Raw genomic sequence first — 20110 nt, forward strand, 5'->3', positions numbered from 1 at the left:
CTCGTGAGCGCTCCAGAAGTTATTTCCTCCAACAATGTGAGAACTGTTGCACTTGCCTGGCGGAGGCGGGAGAAAGTTGTCAAGCTGATCTCGGATCAGCTTGGAACGTCCCGTTGTAACAGTCGTAAACAGGTCAGAGTGCGGAAAGCTGATCTTGCGTCAGTGTTAATTTAGCACTCTGCCGCCAATGACTTCATTCATACGTGCCTTCGAGATCTGGGATATTGTTCTTGTGATCCCTGTCTATTTTTATGGACCTGTAAAGTGCTCGTAATTAAGTAAATAAACACCACACATTGAAATAAATAACCAAATAAAATAAGAGAATGATATATGATATATGATTAAATTGTGAAATAACTGATATAAACAGTTTGTCATACATCTAGCTCGTAATTGTGAAATATTTGGAAATAATTCCAGTAGCCTCTCCTCATCTTGATACATTTTGCAATAATCTTCCCGTTCGGTAGGTGGCAGTAAAAACAAATTTGTGATCTAAACTTCGAAGAAAAAAAATTAAACCACTTCCTGCGCGCAGTAGCAGGAAGCTAACATGCTAACCTCGCGTTTTTGTTACATAAGTAAGTCAGAGGCACACAAAATGTCCCTGGATGGAAGCATAACCAGCTTATGATCATGGAAGATCTCAATACAACTGTCCGCGTCTCAGGGTTTGTCCTGAGTTCTTTAATGTTTCAGCACTTCAACAGCGACAGTGATGCGGTGAGATGCTTTCTAACTGTACAGCTGTAATATCATATTAGTAATACCTTTAATAAGGAATAATGCTAATATAAAATAATTATTTTTAGATGTTATACCTTAGCTTGCTGGCAAGAGGTATGGTCTCTGAGCGTGAATTCTTGGCACTGCTAGACACTGTCATATTTAAAAAAAAAAAAACTTTCTTTAATAATCAAATCGATTTGCATTTGGATTAGAACGTCAACCCTCATGTTAGTGCAAGAAGAAACTACTATTTTATTTGATGCTACAGTAATTATGGCCACAGTATAATCATATATAATGCCGGGTGCAGCATGATCTAGGTTGTTCACGTCGGATCTCGGTTGGATTGTGGCATTAAAGGAAGTAAACTTGAAATAAAGCTTCAGTGTAAAAATGTCAATTTTTTGTGTCATAAATGTAAACTTTTCTGTATACACACAGGAAGGCTTCATCATTGGTGAGAGCATCGGGGAAGAGAAGAACAGCATCACTGATTCGCAAATTGAGCACATTCAGTTTGAGCATACAATTAGTAAGTCCAGAAATCAAGCTAAATAATGTAGCTGTCACTATCTGCCAATGACTTGCTGACAACATACTACTTTTCAGACATTCAAAAGCATGTCTGTTGCCATAAACCCAATAGGTGAGTAGAAAATACCAAACTATATCCATTTGATGCTTTTTTGTTTTTGTTAGAATGGGGAGGCAGTGTTTTGTTTCTTCTCATAGCTTTTATAACAGTGTTGGAGATGTGAACCCTGATGATCTAAGGCGTATCTTGTCTAATTACAAAGAGGTAAATATATTCACATATTTTTATGTTTTGTCTGACAAATTATTTCTCAACTTTTATCTTTATATTTAACTACTGTAAGTCACTCTGAAAAGTTAAGTGATTGTTAGTGTGAAACACTGCAGCACAGCACATGGTGACACAACGAAATCTGCTTTTAACCATCAACATTGGGGACGGTGCTTTGCTCAGTGGCACCTTGGTAGATCGAGATTCGAACTGGCAGCCTTGTGATAGTGAAAGTGATTGTCATTGTGATACACAGCACAGCATACAGTGCACACAATGAAATGTGCCTTTAACCATCACCCTTGATGAGCAGTGGGCAGCCATGTTTCAGCACTGACAGGCGCCCGGGTGTAGTGTGTGGGGACGATGCTTTGCTCAGTGGCACCTCAGTGGTATCTTGGCAGATTGGGATTCGAACTGGCCGCTTGCTTAATCGCTAGGCCACCACTGCCCCACCACTGGATAAGGGTGGATGATAAATGGCATTAATATAATGTATATTTATATGTCTATATATTTAATGGCATTAATATAATGTATATAATTAAACCAGAAGACACTAACATACTTGATGATGTAGAAATGTTATTTGCAAAGTGACATTGTTCAACAGAAATGTTGCTTTTGTACATTTTAAAGGAGAATGTAATCGGCTGGTACAGACAGCGGCGAAACAGCAGTCAGCAGATGACCTTCAGAGAGCAGACAGTCCATCAGAACCTAAAGAAATTTCTGGCCAATGAGGAGCTTCTGTTCCTGCTGCTAACACCCTCAGAGGCAACAGTGTCAGGGTCCACTCATCGCCTGGAATACTCAGTTTACCAGTCCCTGGGAAGGTCTGAAAGTTTTCTTTATCAATTAAAATGAAACTTCTAAAACAAATGTAATTTTGAATTTCCTAACTGAAAAGTATTAAACATTATGGACCTTTTTTTTTCATGGATTAATCCTATTCCTAAACGAACGTGTTCTAATCCATGAATGCTTTTTAAAAATGTTGCCATGTTTGTATGTCCGCAGTGAACATTTCGTAAAAAGCAGATTGTTGTGATTTAGAAGAGTCAGTTTAATCATAAGTTGGATGAACACATTATGATATATTTTTTTTAATCTCTTGTTCAAAGACAGCTGTATAGTGTCCCGGTGCATGTGAGTAACCTGGGAATCCTGGAACAGCATGATTACTGGAGAATATCAGCCACATGTGCTGCTCTGAGCCAAAGTCAAGCGATCAAGAAGCACAGGTAGTGCAGTATGTGGCCAAAAATGTGGTTTACAGATCATGTGTTACATGTCACACGTTTTTATCTAGGTCCAAGTTCTTCGCATGTGATGGCACACTGGATGAGGTTGAAACAGTCAGCAGTATGAATGACACTCTTCTGGAGGAGCTAAAAGTGAGTAAGGCTACATGAGACACAAGTTCATCACATGTTAAAAAGTGATCTGGACACCGTATAATCTTCAAAGTGGAATTAGACTGGTTTTACTTTTCTTGTCACTTTAAGGCTGCCAGTGAAAAAGTGGAGAAGACTGAAAAACTTGTAGAGAAACTACAAACAGAGGTTTCTGCTTTGAGGAAACAAATCAGTAAGAAGAACCAAAAAAGAGGTAATCCATTAACCGCAATAGTGTTTGTAAACCAAGTGTCTTATTCTTCCTAATTGCATAGAAATGCTTTTTAAATTAATAGCAATAATAGTAGCTGGGTACTTGAGAAACCCATTTTTCAAATGTTTTGTCATCTTTGTATTTCAGTTTTTGAACTTTCCGCCCCTGAGGAGCCTGAGGAAAACGTTCTGCTGTGTGAGTCTCTGAGAACTCTGTTCCCCAGCAGGCCTCTGCTGCGCACTCAGACACTCACCCGGCAGGGGTCTCCAGTGCCAGAGCTCTGCTGCTCCGTCCCCCACAACATAAACGTTCCGGAAACCCTACCCTTCATCTTCAGCTACCATCAGGCCCAGGAGAGGAAGAGGAAGTCAGCCAGCTACACCAAACCGTTTGGAAAACGACCTCCTTCTGAGCTGCTGGAGTCCAGGAGGAAGAAAAGGTCTACTACAGGCGGCGAAAGGTCTTTTTCAGACAGTGAAGCAGACACTGAGGAGGAGTTTGTTACAAGCCAGAATGGAAATCTGGATGTGTCCAATTCCCCAGTTTTCTGAAATAATTAATAGTGAACTGTGGTTGAAACCTCAACGCAAACCCTCTGAAGTTCACATTTGATTTCAGTTGTGATTTGCTTCCCCCTTCCTCATTTGCCTTATTCTTTGTGTTCCACTTTAAGGGCTGTCATTTTTTAATATGCCTTGTATTCTAAAGGGACCTTCTGTAGCCTTAATGCTCCTTACTGGTACCGCTCCTGTAAGATTCTGGTGTTCGACTGAAATTTGTACATGTGTTTTTTTTTTTTAACTTAAATAAAGATTAACAACAGTGACAAAGTGATAATGAGTATATTTTGAAGGCAGACGAAATAAACAGATGGGGAGACAGGCAAATTAACCATTTGTGGTTCTGTTATCTTGGGTTCTGACCACATATTTATTCCAAATGTTTGATGTCACAGATGTTTGGGTCCTTCATAAATTGTGGGTCTTTTATAGTTACGGACATGAAACCTGTTGTGAAAGAGAAGAAACAAATCAGGCGCGGCAAATATTTCACTAGAACGTATACATGAAAACAACTAAGAATTACCCATAGAATGAGCTTTCTTGATTGCTTTTGACACCTCTCTCTGCCTGTGACCACAGAGTCCTGTAACCAAGGTACATTTCTGCATTAGGTGGCCTTTTTGGAGTGGGTTTAAAATAAAAACTCATAAATTTGTATTTTTCAATACCCAATACTTAGATATACAGTACAGGACAAAAGTTTGGACACCTTCTCATTCAATGTGTTTATTTTCATGACCATTTACGTTGGTAGATTCTTACTGAAGGCATCAAAACTATGAAAGAACACATGTGGAGTTATGTACTAAACAAAAAAGGTGAAATAACTAAAACATATTTTATATTCTAGTTTCTTCAAAATAGCCGCCCTTTGCTCTGATTACTGCTTTGCACACTCTTGGCATTCTCTCGATGAGCTTCAAGAGGTCATCACCTGAAATGGTTCTCCAACAGTCTTGAAGGAGTTCCCAGAGGTGTTTAGCACTTGTTGGCCCCTTTGTCTTCACTCTGCGGTCCAGCTCACCCCAAACCATCTTAATCGGGTTCAGGTCCGGTGACTGTGGAGGGCAGGTCCCCACTTTTTGTTAAGTACATAACTCCACATGTGTTCTTTCATAGTTTTGATGCCTTCAGTAAGAATCTACCAATGTAAATGGTCATGGAAAATAAAGAAAATACATTGAATGAGGTGTGTCCAAACTTTTGGCCTGTACTGTATACATATAATTTATCAAGATCTACTCAAACGAGATTTCGGCAAAGAGAGAATTGAGAAATCTGGGGTACCTACCGGTCACGTGCCTTCCATAAATTCGGCCAGTGTGTGGGGATATGAATTGTGAGAGTAACTGTGGGAGGAGCGGGCGAGTATTCGCTATAGTTAAAGCTGACAGTGAAACCAGGGCTGACAAAGTAAGCATATGTAAGTAGCGGTGTAAATATCCCACCTGGACATTTTTGTAATCCACAGTAATGTTGTTGCTGCACAGAATGCATCCTTTGGGTGGCTGCTTGTATGGGTTGTCAATTTTCACAGGCTGGTGACAAACGTGTTGTTCAATACACAATTCATGCCAAAAAACAACATTACACACACGTCGAAAAAAAAACGCGGTTACCAGATCATCAAGCTGGGCTTCGCTCGAAACCTCCGAGAGACTTCTAGACGCGTGTTCTGCAATAAACAGGCCAGAAGGGTCAATTAAAATATCATTAATCCCGCGCATATTCCACACGCGAAATTCGGGAGAGTCGAATGAACCCCCCCCACTCCAACCACAGAAGGAGAAACGAAATATTTGAGGGAACAGCGGTCAACCAAAACACCCGCTGGCGTTCTGTAGATGCAAATACGAACATGCCAAGTGAACTACCTGCCGTGGGACGTTTCGCGGCGTGCTGTGAAAGATTTTGTAAAGCCGCTCGGCAGATTCTGAGAGGGAGCATCGTTGAGCACTGTGCGCTGCGAGGCTCCCGTCAAACCAAGAACACTTGGGGGTCACGGATAAGTACGTCCGGGTCGCTCGGTGTCCAAAACAAATAAGCTTCTTAGAAGTCTGATTTGCAACAAATATATTATTTAATTCATTTATTAATTAATATTCACACAAATTTGTATGCGAATGAACTGTTGCGAATGAATTTTTATTTTGAAAAAGAAAAAAATCTGGATGTTTCCTATGTTCGTGTTTACTTCACTTTAAAAAACGATTACAGTTATCCTTCTTATTTCCAAATATCCTTCACGTGAAGAGAATATATAATTTTACATTAACTACTAAAATAATAAAATATCATGTGTTTTTGATATTTTGGTACCGTCGGACGGTATTTGTGAGCGTACCCAAACTCTCCCTTGTGATTGGCCCTCAGTTTGACTGCGACGTTTTCGAATTCTTGTCGAATGACAAGTTAGCGATTCTTTATTTCATTTGGTCAAGGCTGCCTGTTGAAGTCCAAAGGCAAAACTGGGCTCACGATAACGTTGAAGTGGATTTATTGACGCGTCGCTGTTATAAAACCCCGAGTGCTTAGTGGATGTCTAGTGAATGCTAACGTCTGTTGCTAACATTATGTTAGTAACTACATAGCCAAGTGGTTCACTAACAATGAGTATTACAGCGGAGCACCAAAAAATTATTATTAAACGCGTCTGTTCGAAAAAGAGATCGAGGGATGGTTTACGAAGCTATCTTACCCCTGCAAAGAAAAGGACTAGTGTCACCGATTCACAACGTGACAAGCACAAGACTACAGCAGACCTCTTTAAAGTGATGGCAGAGGACAAAACCACAGAGGTAAACTGTCAAGTTACTCGTTAGATGCTCGTTTCTTGTACCTACTGTTATGGTCACTTTGTTATGCTGCTGGATGTATATTATAGCCTCTAGGCTATTTGATTATAGGTAGCAGCCTAGTGGGTAACACACTCGCCTATGAACCAGAAGACCCGGGTTCAAATCCCGCTTACTACCATTGTGTCCCTGAGCAAGACACTTAACCCTGAGTTGCTCCAGGGGAACTGTTCCTGTGACTACTGATTACAGGGACACTCTGGATAAGGGCGTCTGATAAATGCTGTAAATGTGTCCTGGTTCTTGGCAACTGGTAAACGAGAAATTAAGCATGAAACAAACCAGAGGGTCATCACAGCCACCACCACCGTAACAACTACAGCTTCAGGGATTTTCAAATGGACCAGTAGCATCATAATGGACATGTATTGTACACCATGACACTTTTGGACTTCTCCACCTCTACAACTGTAGGCCTTTTCTCACCAACCCTGCACTGACACCACTTGCAGGCTCACTCTAACCTGGAAGGGGGTCCATCTCTGTATCGCTCCTTCCCAACGTTTCTTCCTTTCTTTTTTCTCTCTCCTACAGTTGTTTTGTGTGGAGTTTCTCCTTGTGTGCAGAAGGGTCAAATCTGGGGGGTGTCTACTGTAGGGCCTGTCAAAGCCCATTGAGACATACTGTATGTCATTTTGGGCTATATCAGAAATAAATGTTGTTGTTATTATAGTTTGTCGCCCACTAACCCTTTCATATTTGTTGTATTTTACTTATTAACTGTATCCTAAATACACTTCATTTTTGTGTTCATTGTGCTGTTACTGTTCAAACTTGTGTTGTCCTTTGCAGTTTTGCAGCGATAGTGAAGATTTGTTCGGTGACTATGACAGCATTTTGGGTGACAGCTCTTTCCTGGCTAAGCTTGATGATGTGGAGACCAGTATACGGAAGCAGGAAGACCTGGGTTCTGCACCGCATCATTCCTCTGACACCAGAAGAAGTGCCAAGTTGAACGAGTCATGCAGGGAGAATAACGAACTCACCGACTCACTCCTCACTGACTGCCTAAATCATGACTTACTTATACATTTACCCAGTTCGCAGCTTGTTTTACAGCAGGGGGTGTCTGACAACTGCTCACCTGCTCATGTAGAGACTACTTCCACTCCAGTTGTAATAAACTCAAAGAGGATCAGTAACACTGAGAAAGACAGACCTGCTTCCAAAGTCAGGAAAAGCATAACTGACCAATTAAAGCAGGCAATGCTCAACAATGCCTCTGCAGTGGGTACCATATCAAAGAAAGACTTTCAAAAGGAGGCTGTGGTAACCAAGGAAATTGGCATTGCCCTGCAGGCCGAGAATTCATTTAACTCAGAAACAGACCTTGGGCCATTTTTTGGGCTTCCTTCAAAAGTTAAGGACTTAATCAAAAAACTTAAAAGCATTGACGATTTATATGGTAAAGATGCCATTGTTTGACACCTTTATGAAGAATTTCTGTTTTTTGTGTTTTTTGTCATTTCATTGTTTGTTTCTGCTGCACTGTTCTTTTTAGATTGGCAAAAGATTTGTCTCAATTTGGAGTCTGTACAGCAGAGAAAAAACCTGATCTACTCACTGCCAACCAGTGGTGGGAAAACGCTAGTGGCCGAGATCCTCATCCTCAAAGAGCTGCTGTGCAGGAAGAAGGATGCCCTTCTTATTCTGCCCTACATATCGCTGGTGCAGGAAAAGGTACTGCAGTTTCATCACAATAGAAGTGAAAACTTTTTTTTTTTCAAGTTACAGATATTCATGAAATGCATATTTAGGTCCGAGGCTTAGCCAGCTTTGGCCTGGAATTAGACTTCATGGTAGAGGAGTATGCTGGGAGTAAAGGCAGGTTCCCACCAGTAAAGAAGAAAGCCAGGAGGTCGTTGTACATCACAACCATAGAGAAAGGACACAGCCTGGTCAATTCCCTCATTGAAACCAACCGCCTGGACAGCATTGGTCTGGTAGTGGTGGATGAGGTGCGTCTCATTAATTAGTATGATAGTTTTGTTACATTTCTAGAATGGTAGCTATCTACAGCACTAATTTTGTATTTTTTTTTAAGCTCCACATGCTTGGTGAAGGCAGCAGAGGGGCGATTCTTGAAATGACCTTGGCAAAGGTTTTGTACATCAGCAGTAAGTATTTCATCTACCAACATTCAGTATGTCTTAATCTAATATTTAACAATTGCCATGTTGTAATGGAAGTTTGATGTTTTCTTTTTTTTTTTTAACACAGAGGAAACTCAAATCATTGGAATGAGTGCCACCCTGAACAACATTGGTGATCTACAGATATTTCTAAAGGCTGACAATTATACCAATGACTTCAGACCTGTACGTCTTTCCATGCCTTTATGTCTTTATTTATTAATTAACTTTAAAATTCATGTCATTTATATATAAACTGAAACATATTCTATTCTCATGTATATGTCTTGAATGTAGGACATTTTTCAAGTTATCTGATTATTTCTGGTGGCTTTGTTACGTTAGGTTCAGCTAAAAGAATATGTGAAGTTAAAAGACACTATTTATGAGGTTGACCCCAAAGAGGAAGAGTGTTTTAAATTTTCACGTCTTTTAAATTTTAAGGTATGTCAAATTGAACATTCTTCTTGAAAGTGAGCATAATGAACATATTACTTTGTTGCTGGATCTGTATGTCATTGTGGCATATCTCTCTCTCTCTATCTATTTATCTATCTATATATATAATAAATGTTTTTTTGTTTTTTTTTAAGTATTCTGGTAGCCTACAAAAAATGGATCCAGATCACATTGTTGCTTTGGTCACTGAGGTGATACCTGTGCATTCTTGTTTGGTGTTCTGTGCAACCAAGAAGAACTGCGAAAATGTGGCTGGAATGATCTGTAAATATCTTGCAAGGTAATTAAACACACATTTCAATTGAGAAAAATATAATACAATTGTCCTGATATATCATACATTATGACAACATTTTGAAACTTGTGTAACAAATATTAGTCCATTTGGAACTTGTTTTGTACTTTTTGAATGTGTAAAGAGTGTGTGTACATTTACATTTACAGCATTTATCCGACGCCCTTATCCAAGAGCAACTTACAATCAGTAGTTACAGGGACAGTCCAACCCTGGAGACACTCAGGGTTAAGTGTCTTGCTCAGGGACACAATGGTAGTAAGTGGGATTTGAACCTGGGTCTTCTGGTTCATAGGCGAGTGTGTTAACCACTAGGCTACAACCACCCTGTACGTTTCAACGTTTCTGTACATTACAAGTCATTGTGTTCTAATAGTGTTTTCAACCAGTTTTCAACCAGATGTCAGGAATGTAAAATACCCTAGAATAAATTCTTGCTCACTTTAATCCCAGAGACTTCCTGAGACACAAGGAAGAGGAAAAATCCATGCTGTTAGCAGCGCTGAGGAGCAGTGGAAACGGGATCATTTGTCCAGTGCTCCAGAAGACTGTGCCATATGGCGTGGCCTATCACCACAGCGGCCTGACCAGCGATGAGCGAAAGCTGGTGGAGGAGGCCTACACATCACAGACGCTGTGCCTCCTGGCCTGCACCTCCACACTGGCCGCAGGGATTAACCTGCCTGCCCGCAGGTCAGTCATCTACAGTTTTGACGTCCTCATGACGTCCTCTTTTTAAAGCCATTTTGAAAAAAAAAATAATATACAGAATTATATTTGAGTATTGTTCCTTTTTGCACTTTATCAGGGTCATTCTTCGTTCGCCATATGTAGCTACGGACTTTCTGAAGAGAAGTCAGTACAAACAGATGGTGGGTCGAGCTGGGCGGGCAGGCATCGACTCCATGGGAGAGAGTATCCTCATTCTGCAAGAGAAAGATAAACTGTCGGTAAAAAAAAACAAAAAAACAGAACAACACAACACATTCTAGCCATTGAGCATTACAATAACTCATTACAACAACTAATCTGATCTGATCAGCATAGTTCTTCTGGTCTTTCCACTGATTCTGTTTTAAGGCTAAGAATCTAGTGTGTGCGCCAATGGAAAACTGTTACAGTAACCTCATGCATGGCGAAGGCAGAGGACTTCTGAGTCTAATCCTGTCCCTGGTTGGTTTAAATGTGAGTAAACACACCATACACATATTCATTCAAGCCATAATTAAAAGTAAGAATCATTTTATAAAACTATACCTTTTAAATAAATAATTCAAACAAATGTGCTACACATTTGTGCTACAAATTTGTGCCTTTGTTACAGATAACTCTCACGCTGGAAAAGATGAGGGAGTTCCTGTCTGGTACTCTGCTGGGTGTGCAGGAGGCACATGTGAGTCCAGACAGAAGCCTTGTGGTGCTGGTAGAGCAATCCGTAGAAATCCTGAGAAAGGAAGGCCTGATTAGCAGCTCTACAGACGGACAGGTCTCTGCCATCTTGCACATCACCAAGCTGGGAAGAGCAACATACAAAGGTCAGGAATGCATTTATATAATTATCAGGCCACGTTGTGATGCATCCCTTGCAAATGATAGGTGCAGGGAGTTAATTAATATAGACATGATGCTCTCCAGCTGCTCTGGGATTTTGGGGTCTTCTAGGAGGGGGCCTGGAGGCAGCTGGCACTTTTTGATGATGGAAAAAACAGATGGATGAAAATAAATACATTAGAAATTTCAGTAAGGACCATCTGGAAGGAACTAATGAATAAATGGGTTAATTTTGTAAAGGTTCAGCTCCAAATCCTGCAGTGTTCCAGTCCACCACACGGTGGCACCACACACCAACCCTGTCCCTTCCTGTCTTTGCACTCAGGATCTGTAGATCTGACCTACAGCAATGTCCTGTACCGTGACCTGTCAAAAGGCCTGGAGGGCCTCCTGCTCAACAGCTTCCTGCATCTGGTCTACTTGGTTACGCCTTACGACATGGTCCCCCACTGCAAGCCTGACTGGATGATATACTACACCCAGGTTAGTTCTTGTAAAGAGAACATTCTGCAGGTTTAACGTTTTTATATATTGCTGTGAGGAACTTGTGCTTGTTGCAGTTCGCAATGCTGTCTTCTGCAGAGCAGAAAATGTTGGCAGCATTGGGGGTGCCAGAGAGTTTCCTGGCAAGGAAAGCGGCAGGCCAGAGTGTGAAGAAGGTGAGAGATCAAACACGAAGCTCACAGCAATTATTTCCTCATTTCACATTTCTCACCAAGAGGAGGAGGAGCCCTCGCACACTCCTGCATACTCTGGCTTTCTTCTCATCAGTGTTCCTTTTCTTGTCCTCAAGTATCTAATGCTTCCCCATGTTTCAGGGACTTAGAGACTGTTGTCTTTTAAGGTGAACTGGAAATGGCTGGTACTTTGAAAGGGAAAATGTTTCTTAAGACCTCTAATGTTTACCCCCTTGTGGAAAGGCTCTCTGTTTTGTGGTGTTTCAGAGCCTGTGAGTGGCTTATGTGGCTCAGTGTGATGTGGGTAAATTTCAGCCTTCCAAACTGGGCCAGAATGAAAAGTTTTCTCTCTTGATCTCAGTCACAGGCATGGGACTTGGAGGTGGCCAGCAGACTGTACCTGGCTCTGGTGCTGTACTCGTTGCTGAAGGAGACCGACTTGTGGAGAGTGTCGGAAAGATTCCAGCTGACCAGAGGCTTTGTGCAGACTCTCCTCAGCTCCTCCTCTGCCTTCTGCTCGTGTGTGCTGCACTTCACAGAGGTCTGCACACAACCACTTCACTGTGAAGCACTGCTCTCCATCACTGGTCCAGATACTACTGGCTATCACCAACAACCTTTTTTTGTCATGATAAGGCGTTAATACATTAACTAAAATGGCTACAAGCCGTACACTACATGACATTGCAAGCATTGTCAAGTATCTTAAGGTCAATCAGAATCCTTTAACTGCCTGCAGTACAATAAAACTAAAGCTTGAGTGTAGGAGCAGTTTCTGAAGCACTTTGCCCCTTCAGGGTTTATGCCAACTGGGTGAAACTTGAGCAATATTGACAGATATGGGCTGGCCTGAGAACAATATCTAAGCGCGTTTTCGTGACTTTTTATGCACGTCGTCATTTGCGCTTTGGCATTGTTTGCTGTGTTGGACGCCAGGAGATGGAGGAACTGTGGCCCTTCAAAGCTCTTCTGGCTGAGCTGACACGCCGACTCACCTACTGCGTGCAGGCCGAACTCATCCCCCTGATGGAGGTTGCAGGGGTCATGGAGGTCAGAGTTGAACCTCTTTTGTCTGAACTGTCACACTCTCATCATTAGTCTAGAGCATGAATGTTTTTATGACGTTATACTTTTTTAAATGACCAGGAAACATTGTCAAAGTTATTCTGTTTTAAAAAAAAAAAAAAAAAGCTTAGCTAAATTAAATGGCTAGGCATTGAGAATTGAGAACTGCCAGGGGTTCCAAATCAGTAACAGAAACCACTGAGAGAACTCTGGATAATTACATAATGCATAAAAGTCACATGTAAACATGTTTGTCAGGTTTTGCGTTTGAATGCTGCCCTACAGGTCGACTGCTGGAGGTTGCAGCCTTCCTGTAGTACAAAATAATTTAATTAGATACGTAGAGACATATGAGGAGCTTCAGGATGCATGTTTCAGGTTGACCCCTGTGTGTGGCTTTTTTTCAGGCTAGGGCCAAGCAGCTCTACAATGCCGGCTACCGGACACTGACCCACCTCGCCAATGCCGACCCTAGTCTGCTCGCCAAGACCGTGGAAAATCTTTTTAAAGGACAGGCCAACCAGATAGTAGCTTCAGCAAAAGTTCGTTTAAAAAAAAAAAAAAAAAATCCTTTGTATTGTTCCATATAGAACATGTGGTTGCTTGGTCATGGAACGGAGAATAAATTATATAGAGCATAAGTGTGCAGTTGGAATATTGTAGAACTCTCTGAACTCATTCATCTTCAGTTTGGTTTTGTGTGTTCCTAGATGCTCCTGCAGGAAAAGGCTGAGGCCCTACAAGAAGAAGTGGATGACTTGTTGACGAAGCCTGCTGATCTCCCCACATAGAAATGTGTATTTTGTTATTTCTTATTTATTGATTATATATGTATAAATGCATATATATTCAATACCCCTTTTGAAATAAAGGAAAAAGTCCCTCTTCATTCATGATGTAAAATATGTTTAGATTAATTCTTCCCTAATAACCAATTTGGGGCAATGTGTGTATGTTTGAGAGAGAGATAAGTTTGATCTCACCACGCTCTGGATCAGTAAAGGGTAAAGGGTAGAAATAGACTGGAAATTTGAAATTGACCCCCACCAGGGGTTGGGTGATGGCCAAGGGCTTTCGTGCACTTCATTTCATGAACTAATAGGAAGGTTGCTGGTTCAAATTCCCAAGCGCAAGGTACAGTCCAGGCCAGAAGTCTGGACACACCTCATTCAATGTGTTTTCTTTATTTTCAGAACCGTTTACATTGGTAGATTCTCACTGAAGGCACCAAAACTGAATGAACATATGTGGAGTTATGTACTTAAAAAGTGGAGACCTGGCCTCCAGTCACCAGACCTGAACCCAATTCAGATGGTTTGGCATGTGCTGGACCCCAGAGTGAAGGCAAAGTGAAGTGAAAGTGATTGTCACACATGATACACAGCAGCACACAGTGAAATTTGTCCTCTGCATTTAACCCATCACCCTGAGTGAGCAGTGGGCAGCCATGACAGGCACCCGGGGAGCAGTGTGTGGGGACAGTGCTTTGCTCAGTGGCACCTCAGTGGTACCATTGCAGATCGGGATTCAAACCAGCAACCTTCTGATTACAGGGCCGCTTCCTTAACCACTAGGCCACCACTGCCAACAAGTGCTAAACACCAACAAGTGCTAAACACCTCTGGGAACTCCTTCAAGACTGTTGGAAAACCATTTCAGGTGACGACCTCTTGGAGCTCATCGAGAGAATGCCAAAAGTGTGCAAAGCAGTAATCAGAGCAAAGAAGAAACTAGAATATAAAACATGTTTTCGGTTATTTCACCTTTTTTTGTTAAGTACATAACTCCACGTGTGTTCATTCATAGTTTTGATGCCTTCAGTGAGAAACTTCCAATGTAAATGGTCATGAAAATAATAAAAAACCCATTGAATGAGAAGGTGTGTACAAACTTTTGGCCTGTACTGAAAGTCCCCACACACTGCCCTGTCATGGCTGCCCACTGCTCACTAATGGTGAAGGTTAAAAGCAGAGGACACATTGGGATGTGTCGCCGCATGCTGTGTTTCACAATGACAATCACTTCACTTAAAAAAAAAAATCATTCGTCAACTGGCAACACACATCACGTATCACTGCGCTGATTATGGAAGATGACTTGGTGTGAGCTGGATGGTTGTTTTTGGCTGTTTTGTGCGTTTGTCGTTCTTTATTTCTTCCGCCACTTGTGTGTTAGACTGTCCAGATAATCGAGTTCGCTCCGCGTCTCCTGACGTGGCCACGCGTGTTTGTTCCACGCCTCGTGTAAACAGCACTGCCTGCCTGCTGGGTGGCTTCCCCGGAGCAGGAAGCGACAGTCACAGAGAGACAGACAGACATGCTCGGCCTCGTCGCGATCCTCGCATCCGTCTGCGCGTCCGCGGGCGCGTTTACCGCCGAGGACCGGGCGACGTTACGCGTGGACCTGCGACGCGTGGTCACGAGGGTCAGCGACCGATACTTGTCGGTGGCGATCGATGCGAGTCTGGCCCGCGATGAGACGTTTATGCGCCTTCTGGGGTGAGTGGCGGCCGTGCCTGAGAAAGTCGGAAACGTGAACGTGTGCGCACGTAAAACGCCGCCTGTGCCGCGCAGGTCTCCGAAACTGCGGACTCTGGCGAGCGCCCTGCGTCCCGCGTTCCTGCGCTTCGGAGGGACGGAGGGAGATTTCCTGACTTTCAGTCCTGGGCATCGCCATCCAGGTAACACGATGTTGATGTCGATGTTAATAAGGGCGCTGAAACGCGTGGCCTGCTGACCGGGCGAAGCGTGACTCGCGTTTAGCGCTAATGAACGAACAGCGGACCGATTCATTCGGGGTCCTGGGCTGGTCGTCCCGAACGCAGGATGACATGCGCTTCCTGAACAGGGACTGGATGTGAGGGGACCGAGCTGCCACCGCTGCTGGAGGACACGCTGAAGACGGAGTGGACTCTCCAGGCGGAGATGCTGAGAGAGGAGGAGCTCCAGAGGAAGTACAGACGTGTCAATTTTACTGGCGAGTGACACTTTTTATTCTACAGGGTGGGCCATTTATATGGATACCCCTTAATAAAATGGGAATGGTTGGTGACATTGAACACATTTTATAAGTGGTCAGAAACTTGTAAATAACTCATGAAAGAATAAAGTTACGTTAAAACCAAGCACACCATTGTTTTTCTTGTGAAATTACCAATAAATTTGATGTCACATGACCCTCTTCCTATTGAAAAAAAAGATGGCCACTTCAAAATGGCCACTATGGTCACCACCCATCTTGAAAAGTTTGCCCCCTCACATATACTAATGTGCCACAAACAGGACGTTAATATCACCAACCATTCCCATTTTATTAAGGTGTATCCATAGAAACGGCCCACCCTGTACATGGGGGGGCAGAAGACCATGGGTGTGTGATTTCTGGTCGAATGTCATTTCAGTGACACTGGCAAGTGGAGCTGAACTTTTTTGTGACATTTGTCTTCATACAGAGTCTGCCGTAGATCTGCTGTACGCCTTCTCGAATTGCTCGGGCCTGGACCTCATCTTCGGACTGAACGCCTTGCTGAGGACCGAGCAGGGTTCCTGGGACAGCCGGAACGCCCAGCTGCTTCTGAAATACTGCGAATCGGCGGAGTACAGCATGTCCTGGGAACTGGGCAATGGTACAGCTGCCGTTTGGGGGCGACGCGCGAGGGTTTCGTTTGATCGGGGCGGCCATTGCACGTCCCACTCGGCAGTAGGCTGGAGCTCTGTTTTAACGTGGCAGAACAGCGGCTGCCAGTCCGAGTGGAGGCAGCGTTATATTTCTTGCCTGATTACCACTAGGATCTCCGCTAAGCAACAAGCTTGTCAGGCCTGTCAGAGTTAAGGTTATTTCACCACATGTCTGCAGAAAAAAAAACAAAAACAACCTTTTGTAGACCGAGACATTTTAATCGAACATTTTATTATTTTTCAGAGCCCAACAGCTTTGAAAGTAAGGCTGGGTTCTATGTGTCTGGTCACCAGCTGGGCCTGGATTTTACAGACCTCAGGAACATTCTTCAGGAATCCAAATTTTACCAGTCAGCAGGACTATATGGCCCTGATATCGGCCAGCCCAGAGACCGTGACCATCACCACCACCATCATCATCATCATCACCATCGTTCACCTTATCTTCTGAAGGGGTGAAGGCACTTTAAAACATCCCAGTTGGCTTTTCCATGGCACATTCAAAACAGGAACTGGAAAAGCTGTTTCCTTTTTTCCTCCTGACATCCTGCCAGGTTCCTCCAGAGAGGCGCAGGGGCCATTGACGCTTGTACCTGGCACCAGTAAAGTATCACTTTCTACCTCTTTCTTTCCCCGAAAGCACGGTGTGCTGCCTTAGCCAAACACTGTGGTTCTCCCGTGGGAGGAGCTTTTGCCATTGTGACCAGGGGAACAGAGTTTAGTTGAAGTACCTGGTTTTCATGAATGATCAATAATTAGCAGCATTGAGCCTAACTGCTTTGAAATGAAGGTGTATATTATTGTCCCATTTCAGCTATTATGTTGATGGTAAGACAGCATCTTTGGAAGATTTCCTGAACCCGGATGTTCTTGATTCCTTGGCCACAGTGACAAACAATGTCTTGAAAGTAAGCTGAGTCTACAGAGCAACAGATCTAACTTAAAACAGTCTTAGTTGTGTGAGTGTTGAATACATTTCTACTTTTTTTGATGTAGATAGTGGAAGACGTATCTTCTGGGAAGAAAGTCTGGCTCGGAGAAACGAGCTCAGCATATGGAGGAGGAGCAGTGGGCCTGTCCAATTCATTTGTGGCTGGCTTCATGTAAGTGCATTCATAGATGTTAACCCCAAACCACATACACGAGCGACCACTGCTTCTGATTGAATAAACCCAGAAACGTGTGTTACTGGAAACGGTTCCGGTTTTATGCAGGTGGCTTGACAAACTAGGCCTTGGCGCAAAACTAGGATTGGATGTTGTCATCAGACAAGTTCTGATTGGCGCAGGGACCTACCACCTCGTGGACAATAGTCTCAACCCACTACCTGTAAGTTGTGGCTCTTGTGTTCCAGGTCCTGAACATTTTCTGAGACATATTTTACGTCTGCTGTACATGTTTCGTGCAGGATTACTGGCTATCAGTTTTATACAAGGAGCTAGTTGGGACAGAGGTACTGGATGTTTCTGCTGTCACTTCTTATGGAGCCAATAGAACCCTCAGGGTGTACTGCCACTGCACTAACAGGAGAAGGTGACTTTTGCATTTGCACCATATTTTCACATTTTCTGATTCTTCTTTACTAATAAAACATTAAATGCATAAGTTGGCTTGATGTTTGTCAGCACAAACTACCGCAGAGGGGCAGTCACCTTGTTTGCCCTAAACCTCAATAAGAGGCCGGTGAAGATGGTTCTGGCCCCGCCAGTCTCCAACACTACTGTAGAAGCCTTTGTGCTAGATGCTGCAGAGCCTGGTGAACGTGGGCTCTACTCCAGGTACAGTTTTATATCCACAGTGGCTGCTTAACATTTCTGTTCAACTTATTAATCAGTCATACGAACGTACAAGATTGGAGTCAAAGCAAAAGATAAGATACTTATACAGTGGTGTGAAATAGTGTTTGCCCTTTCTCTGATTTTTTTACTTTTTTCCCAATTTAGTCACGTTTAAATGTTTCAGATATTTGACTAATATTAAATATTAGTTTATTATTAAGGAAGAAAAAAAACTTAACAGTGGTTGATCATACATGAGTTCAATATCTCTAGCCAGCGAACCACAGCGAGAGGCATTATCCACAAATAGAAAAAACACTGAACAATGGTGAACCTTCCCAGGAGTGGCCAGCCGACCAAAAGGGGTCACAAAAGACCCCACAACAACATCCAAAGAACTCCAGGCCTAACTTGCTTCACTTAAGCTCAGTTAAGAGAAGCAACTCATGGCAGAGTGCTAAGGCGAGAACCACTACTGAGCAAATAGAACATTAAAGCTAGTCTCAATTTTTCCAGAAAACCTCTTGATAATCCCCAAGATGTTTGGAAAAACACTATGTGAGGAGACACACTCTGCATTTCAGAAAAAGAACATCATATCACCATTTAAATATGGTACAGTGATGATCTTGGGCTGTTTGGCTGCTTTTGGACCCGGAAGACTTGCTGTGGTAAATGATACCATGATTTCTACCAAAAAGTCCAGAAGGAGAATGTGCAGCCGTCTCTTTGTGATGCACCTTGTGGCAGGACAATGACCCAAAAAACACCAACAAGTCCACCTCTGATTGGCAAAATCAAGACTTTGGAGTGGTGTAGTCCAAGTCCTGATCTGAATCCTATAGGGATGCTATGGCATCGGGACCTTAAAAAGGTGTTTCATGCTCAATAACCTTCCAATGTGGCTGAACTACAACAATTCTGCAATGAGTAGGCAAGAATTCCTCCACAGGAATTGCCAGTTATCGCCAACGCTTGATTTCAGTTGTTGCTAATAGGTGCTAATAGGTGGCCCAATCATTTATTTAAGTTTAGGGGCAATCACTTTGTCACTGTAGGTTAGGAATTCTCCCTTAAAACTAAAATTCTTAACTTATCCACATTTTGTGTTTACTTGTGTTGTCTTTGACTAATATTTTATATTTTTGGATGATCTGACTAGATGTGACTAACATAGAAAATAGTAAGAAATCAAGAGAGGGGCAAACGCTTTTTCACACCACTGTATATCCCACTGTTGGCTAGAACCGTTTGTTCTCCTCAGTGCATTTGTTCAAAATGGAATAACTGCATGCGACTCCTCCGTTCCTCCGAACCGACCGTGAAATATCCGACTGTGTCATTTCAGTTTTGTCCGGCTGAATGGGAACCTTCTGAAGATGGTGGATGACAGGACTCTGCCCGAGCTCCGGGGAAAAGTGCTTCAGAAAGGGGAGGCCCTCAGTCTCCCTCCTTACTCGTTTGCCTTCTATGTCCTGGGTGAAGCCAAAGCAGCAGCCTGCGAATGAGAGCAGGACCTACAGAACCTGCTGACGATGCCAGAGAAGTCGTCGCTCCAGTTTACATAGCAAGGATATTTGCACTATTCACTTTCATAGTTTATTGTTGCCAAATCTTTTATACATTTTGATATGTGACAGCAAAAAGTGTAATTGCAAATACAGGGACCAGTCTTTTTATTTTGAAGTTTAGAAATTGAGATTATGCTCTCCCATTGTTTTAGTCAGTGGTTTGAGTGACTCTCTGAAAGGATTCTGAATCTGTGTGCTGCTTCGGATAAGAAGTATGTAAATATTTGTTAATGAATTAATACTATTAAATGTTTACTGCGATTAACTAGAGGGGTGGCGTTAATGATTAAATTCATTTTTGAGAGAAAGCAAAAAGCACTTTATTCACAACCAAGACTC

The 20110-nt window shown here is 42.6% G+C and overlaps 4 protein-coding genes across 5 annotated transcripts; 3 read left to right on the plus strand and 1 right to left on the minus strand.

Moving 5' to 3' along the window:
• Positions 1-504: 504 nt before the first annotated feature.
• On the plus strand, positions 505-3939 carry abraxas1 (abraxas 1, BRCA1 A complex subunit). The gene is made up of 9 exons (XM_028973317.1): positions 505-726; positions 1174-1264; positions 1342-1378; positions 1465-1531; positions 2177-2373; positions 2662-2781; positions 2850-2934; positions 3046-3148; positions 3296-3939. Exons 1-9 carry the CDS (start codon positions 634-636, stop codon positions 3697-3699), a joined length of 1197 nt encoding a protein of 398 aa, XP_028829150.1. The 5' UTR covers positions 505-633; the 3' UTR covers positions 3700-3939.
• A 34-nt stretch (positions 3940-3973) lies between these two features.
• mrps18c (mitochondrial ribosomal protein S18C) lies at positions 3974-5719 on the minus strand. The gene is made up of 6 exons (XM_028973318.1): positions 5586-5719; positions 5331-5386; positions 5160-5249; positions 5003-5060; positions 4235-4294; positions 3974-4155 (listed from the first exon to the last, which is right to left on the minus strand). The coding sequence occupies exons 1-6, from the start codon at positions 5656-5658 to the stop codon at positions 4079-4081; spliced, it is 414 nt and encodes a 137-aa protein (XP_028829151.1). The 5' UTR covers positions 5659-5719; the 3' UTR covers positions 3974-4078.
• Positions 5720-6062: 343 nt separating this feature from the next.
• helq (helicase, POLQ like) lies at positions 6063-14180 on the plus strand. The gene is made up of 18 exons (XM_028973434.1): positions 6063-6509; positions 7359-7971; positions 8068-8246; positions 8324-8524; positions 8611-8683; positions 8787-8884; positions 9044-9142; positions 9292-9437; positions 9906-10145; positions 10261-10402; positions 10533-10637; positions 10777-10987; positions 11329-11486; positions 11564-11662; positions 12042-12221; positions 12617-12730; positions 13153-13287; positions 13456-14180. Exons 1-18 carry the CDS (start codon positions 6321-6323, stop codon positions 13534-13536), a joined length of 3063 nt encoding a protein of 1020 aa, XP_028829267.1. The 5' UTR covers positions 6063-6320; the 3' UTR covers positions 13537-14180.
• Positions 14181-14839: 659 nt separating this feature from the next.
• hpse (heparanase) lies at positions 14840-20036 on the plus strand. 2 transcript variants are annotated; one of them, XR_003749184.1, is made up of 12 exons: positions 14840-15243; positions 15319-15425; positions 15593-15721; positions 16197-16370; positions 16667-16877; positions 16977-17024; positions 17237-17330; positions 17419-17525; positions 17637-17751; positions 17831-17955; positions 18029-18200; positions 19549-19684. XR_003749184.1 is itself a non-coding variant. In XM_028973132.1 (12 exons), the coding sequence occupies exons 1-12, from the start codon at positions 15062-15064 to the stop codon at positions 19706-19708; spliced, it is 1605 nt and encodes a 534-aa protein (XP_028828965.1). In that variant the 5' UTR covers positions 14842-15061; the 3' UTR covers positions 19709-20036. The 2 variants fall into 2 exon arrangements, 1 of the variants encoding a protein (XP_028828965.1); XM_028973132.1 differs by having other exon boundaries at positions 14842-15243; positions 18048-18200; positions 19549-20036.
• The last annotated feature ends 74 nt before the right edge of the window (positions 20037-20110 follow it).

This window comes from Denticeps clupeoides, chromosome 3 (assembly GCF_900700375.1).
Source record: "Denticeps clupeoides chromosome 3, fDenClu1.1, whole genome shotgun sequence".
NCBI classification, from domain to species: domain Eukaryota; kingdom Metazoa; phylum Chordata; class Actinopteri; order Clupeiformes; family Denticipitidae; genus Denticeps; species Denticeps clupeoides.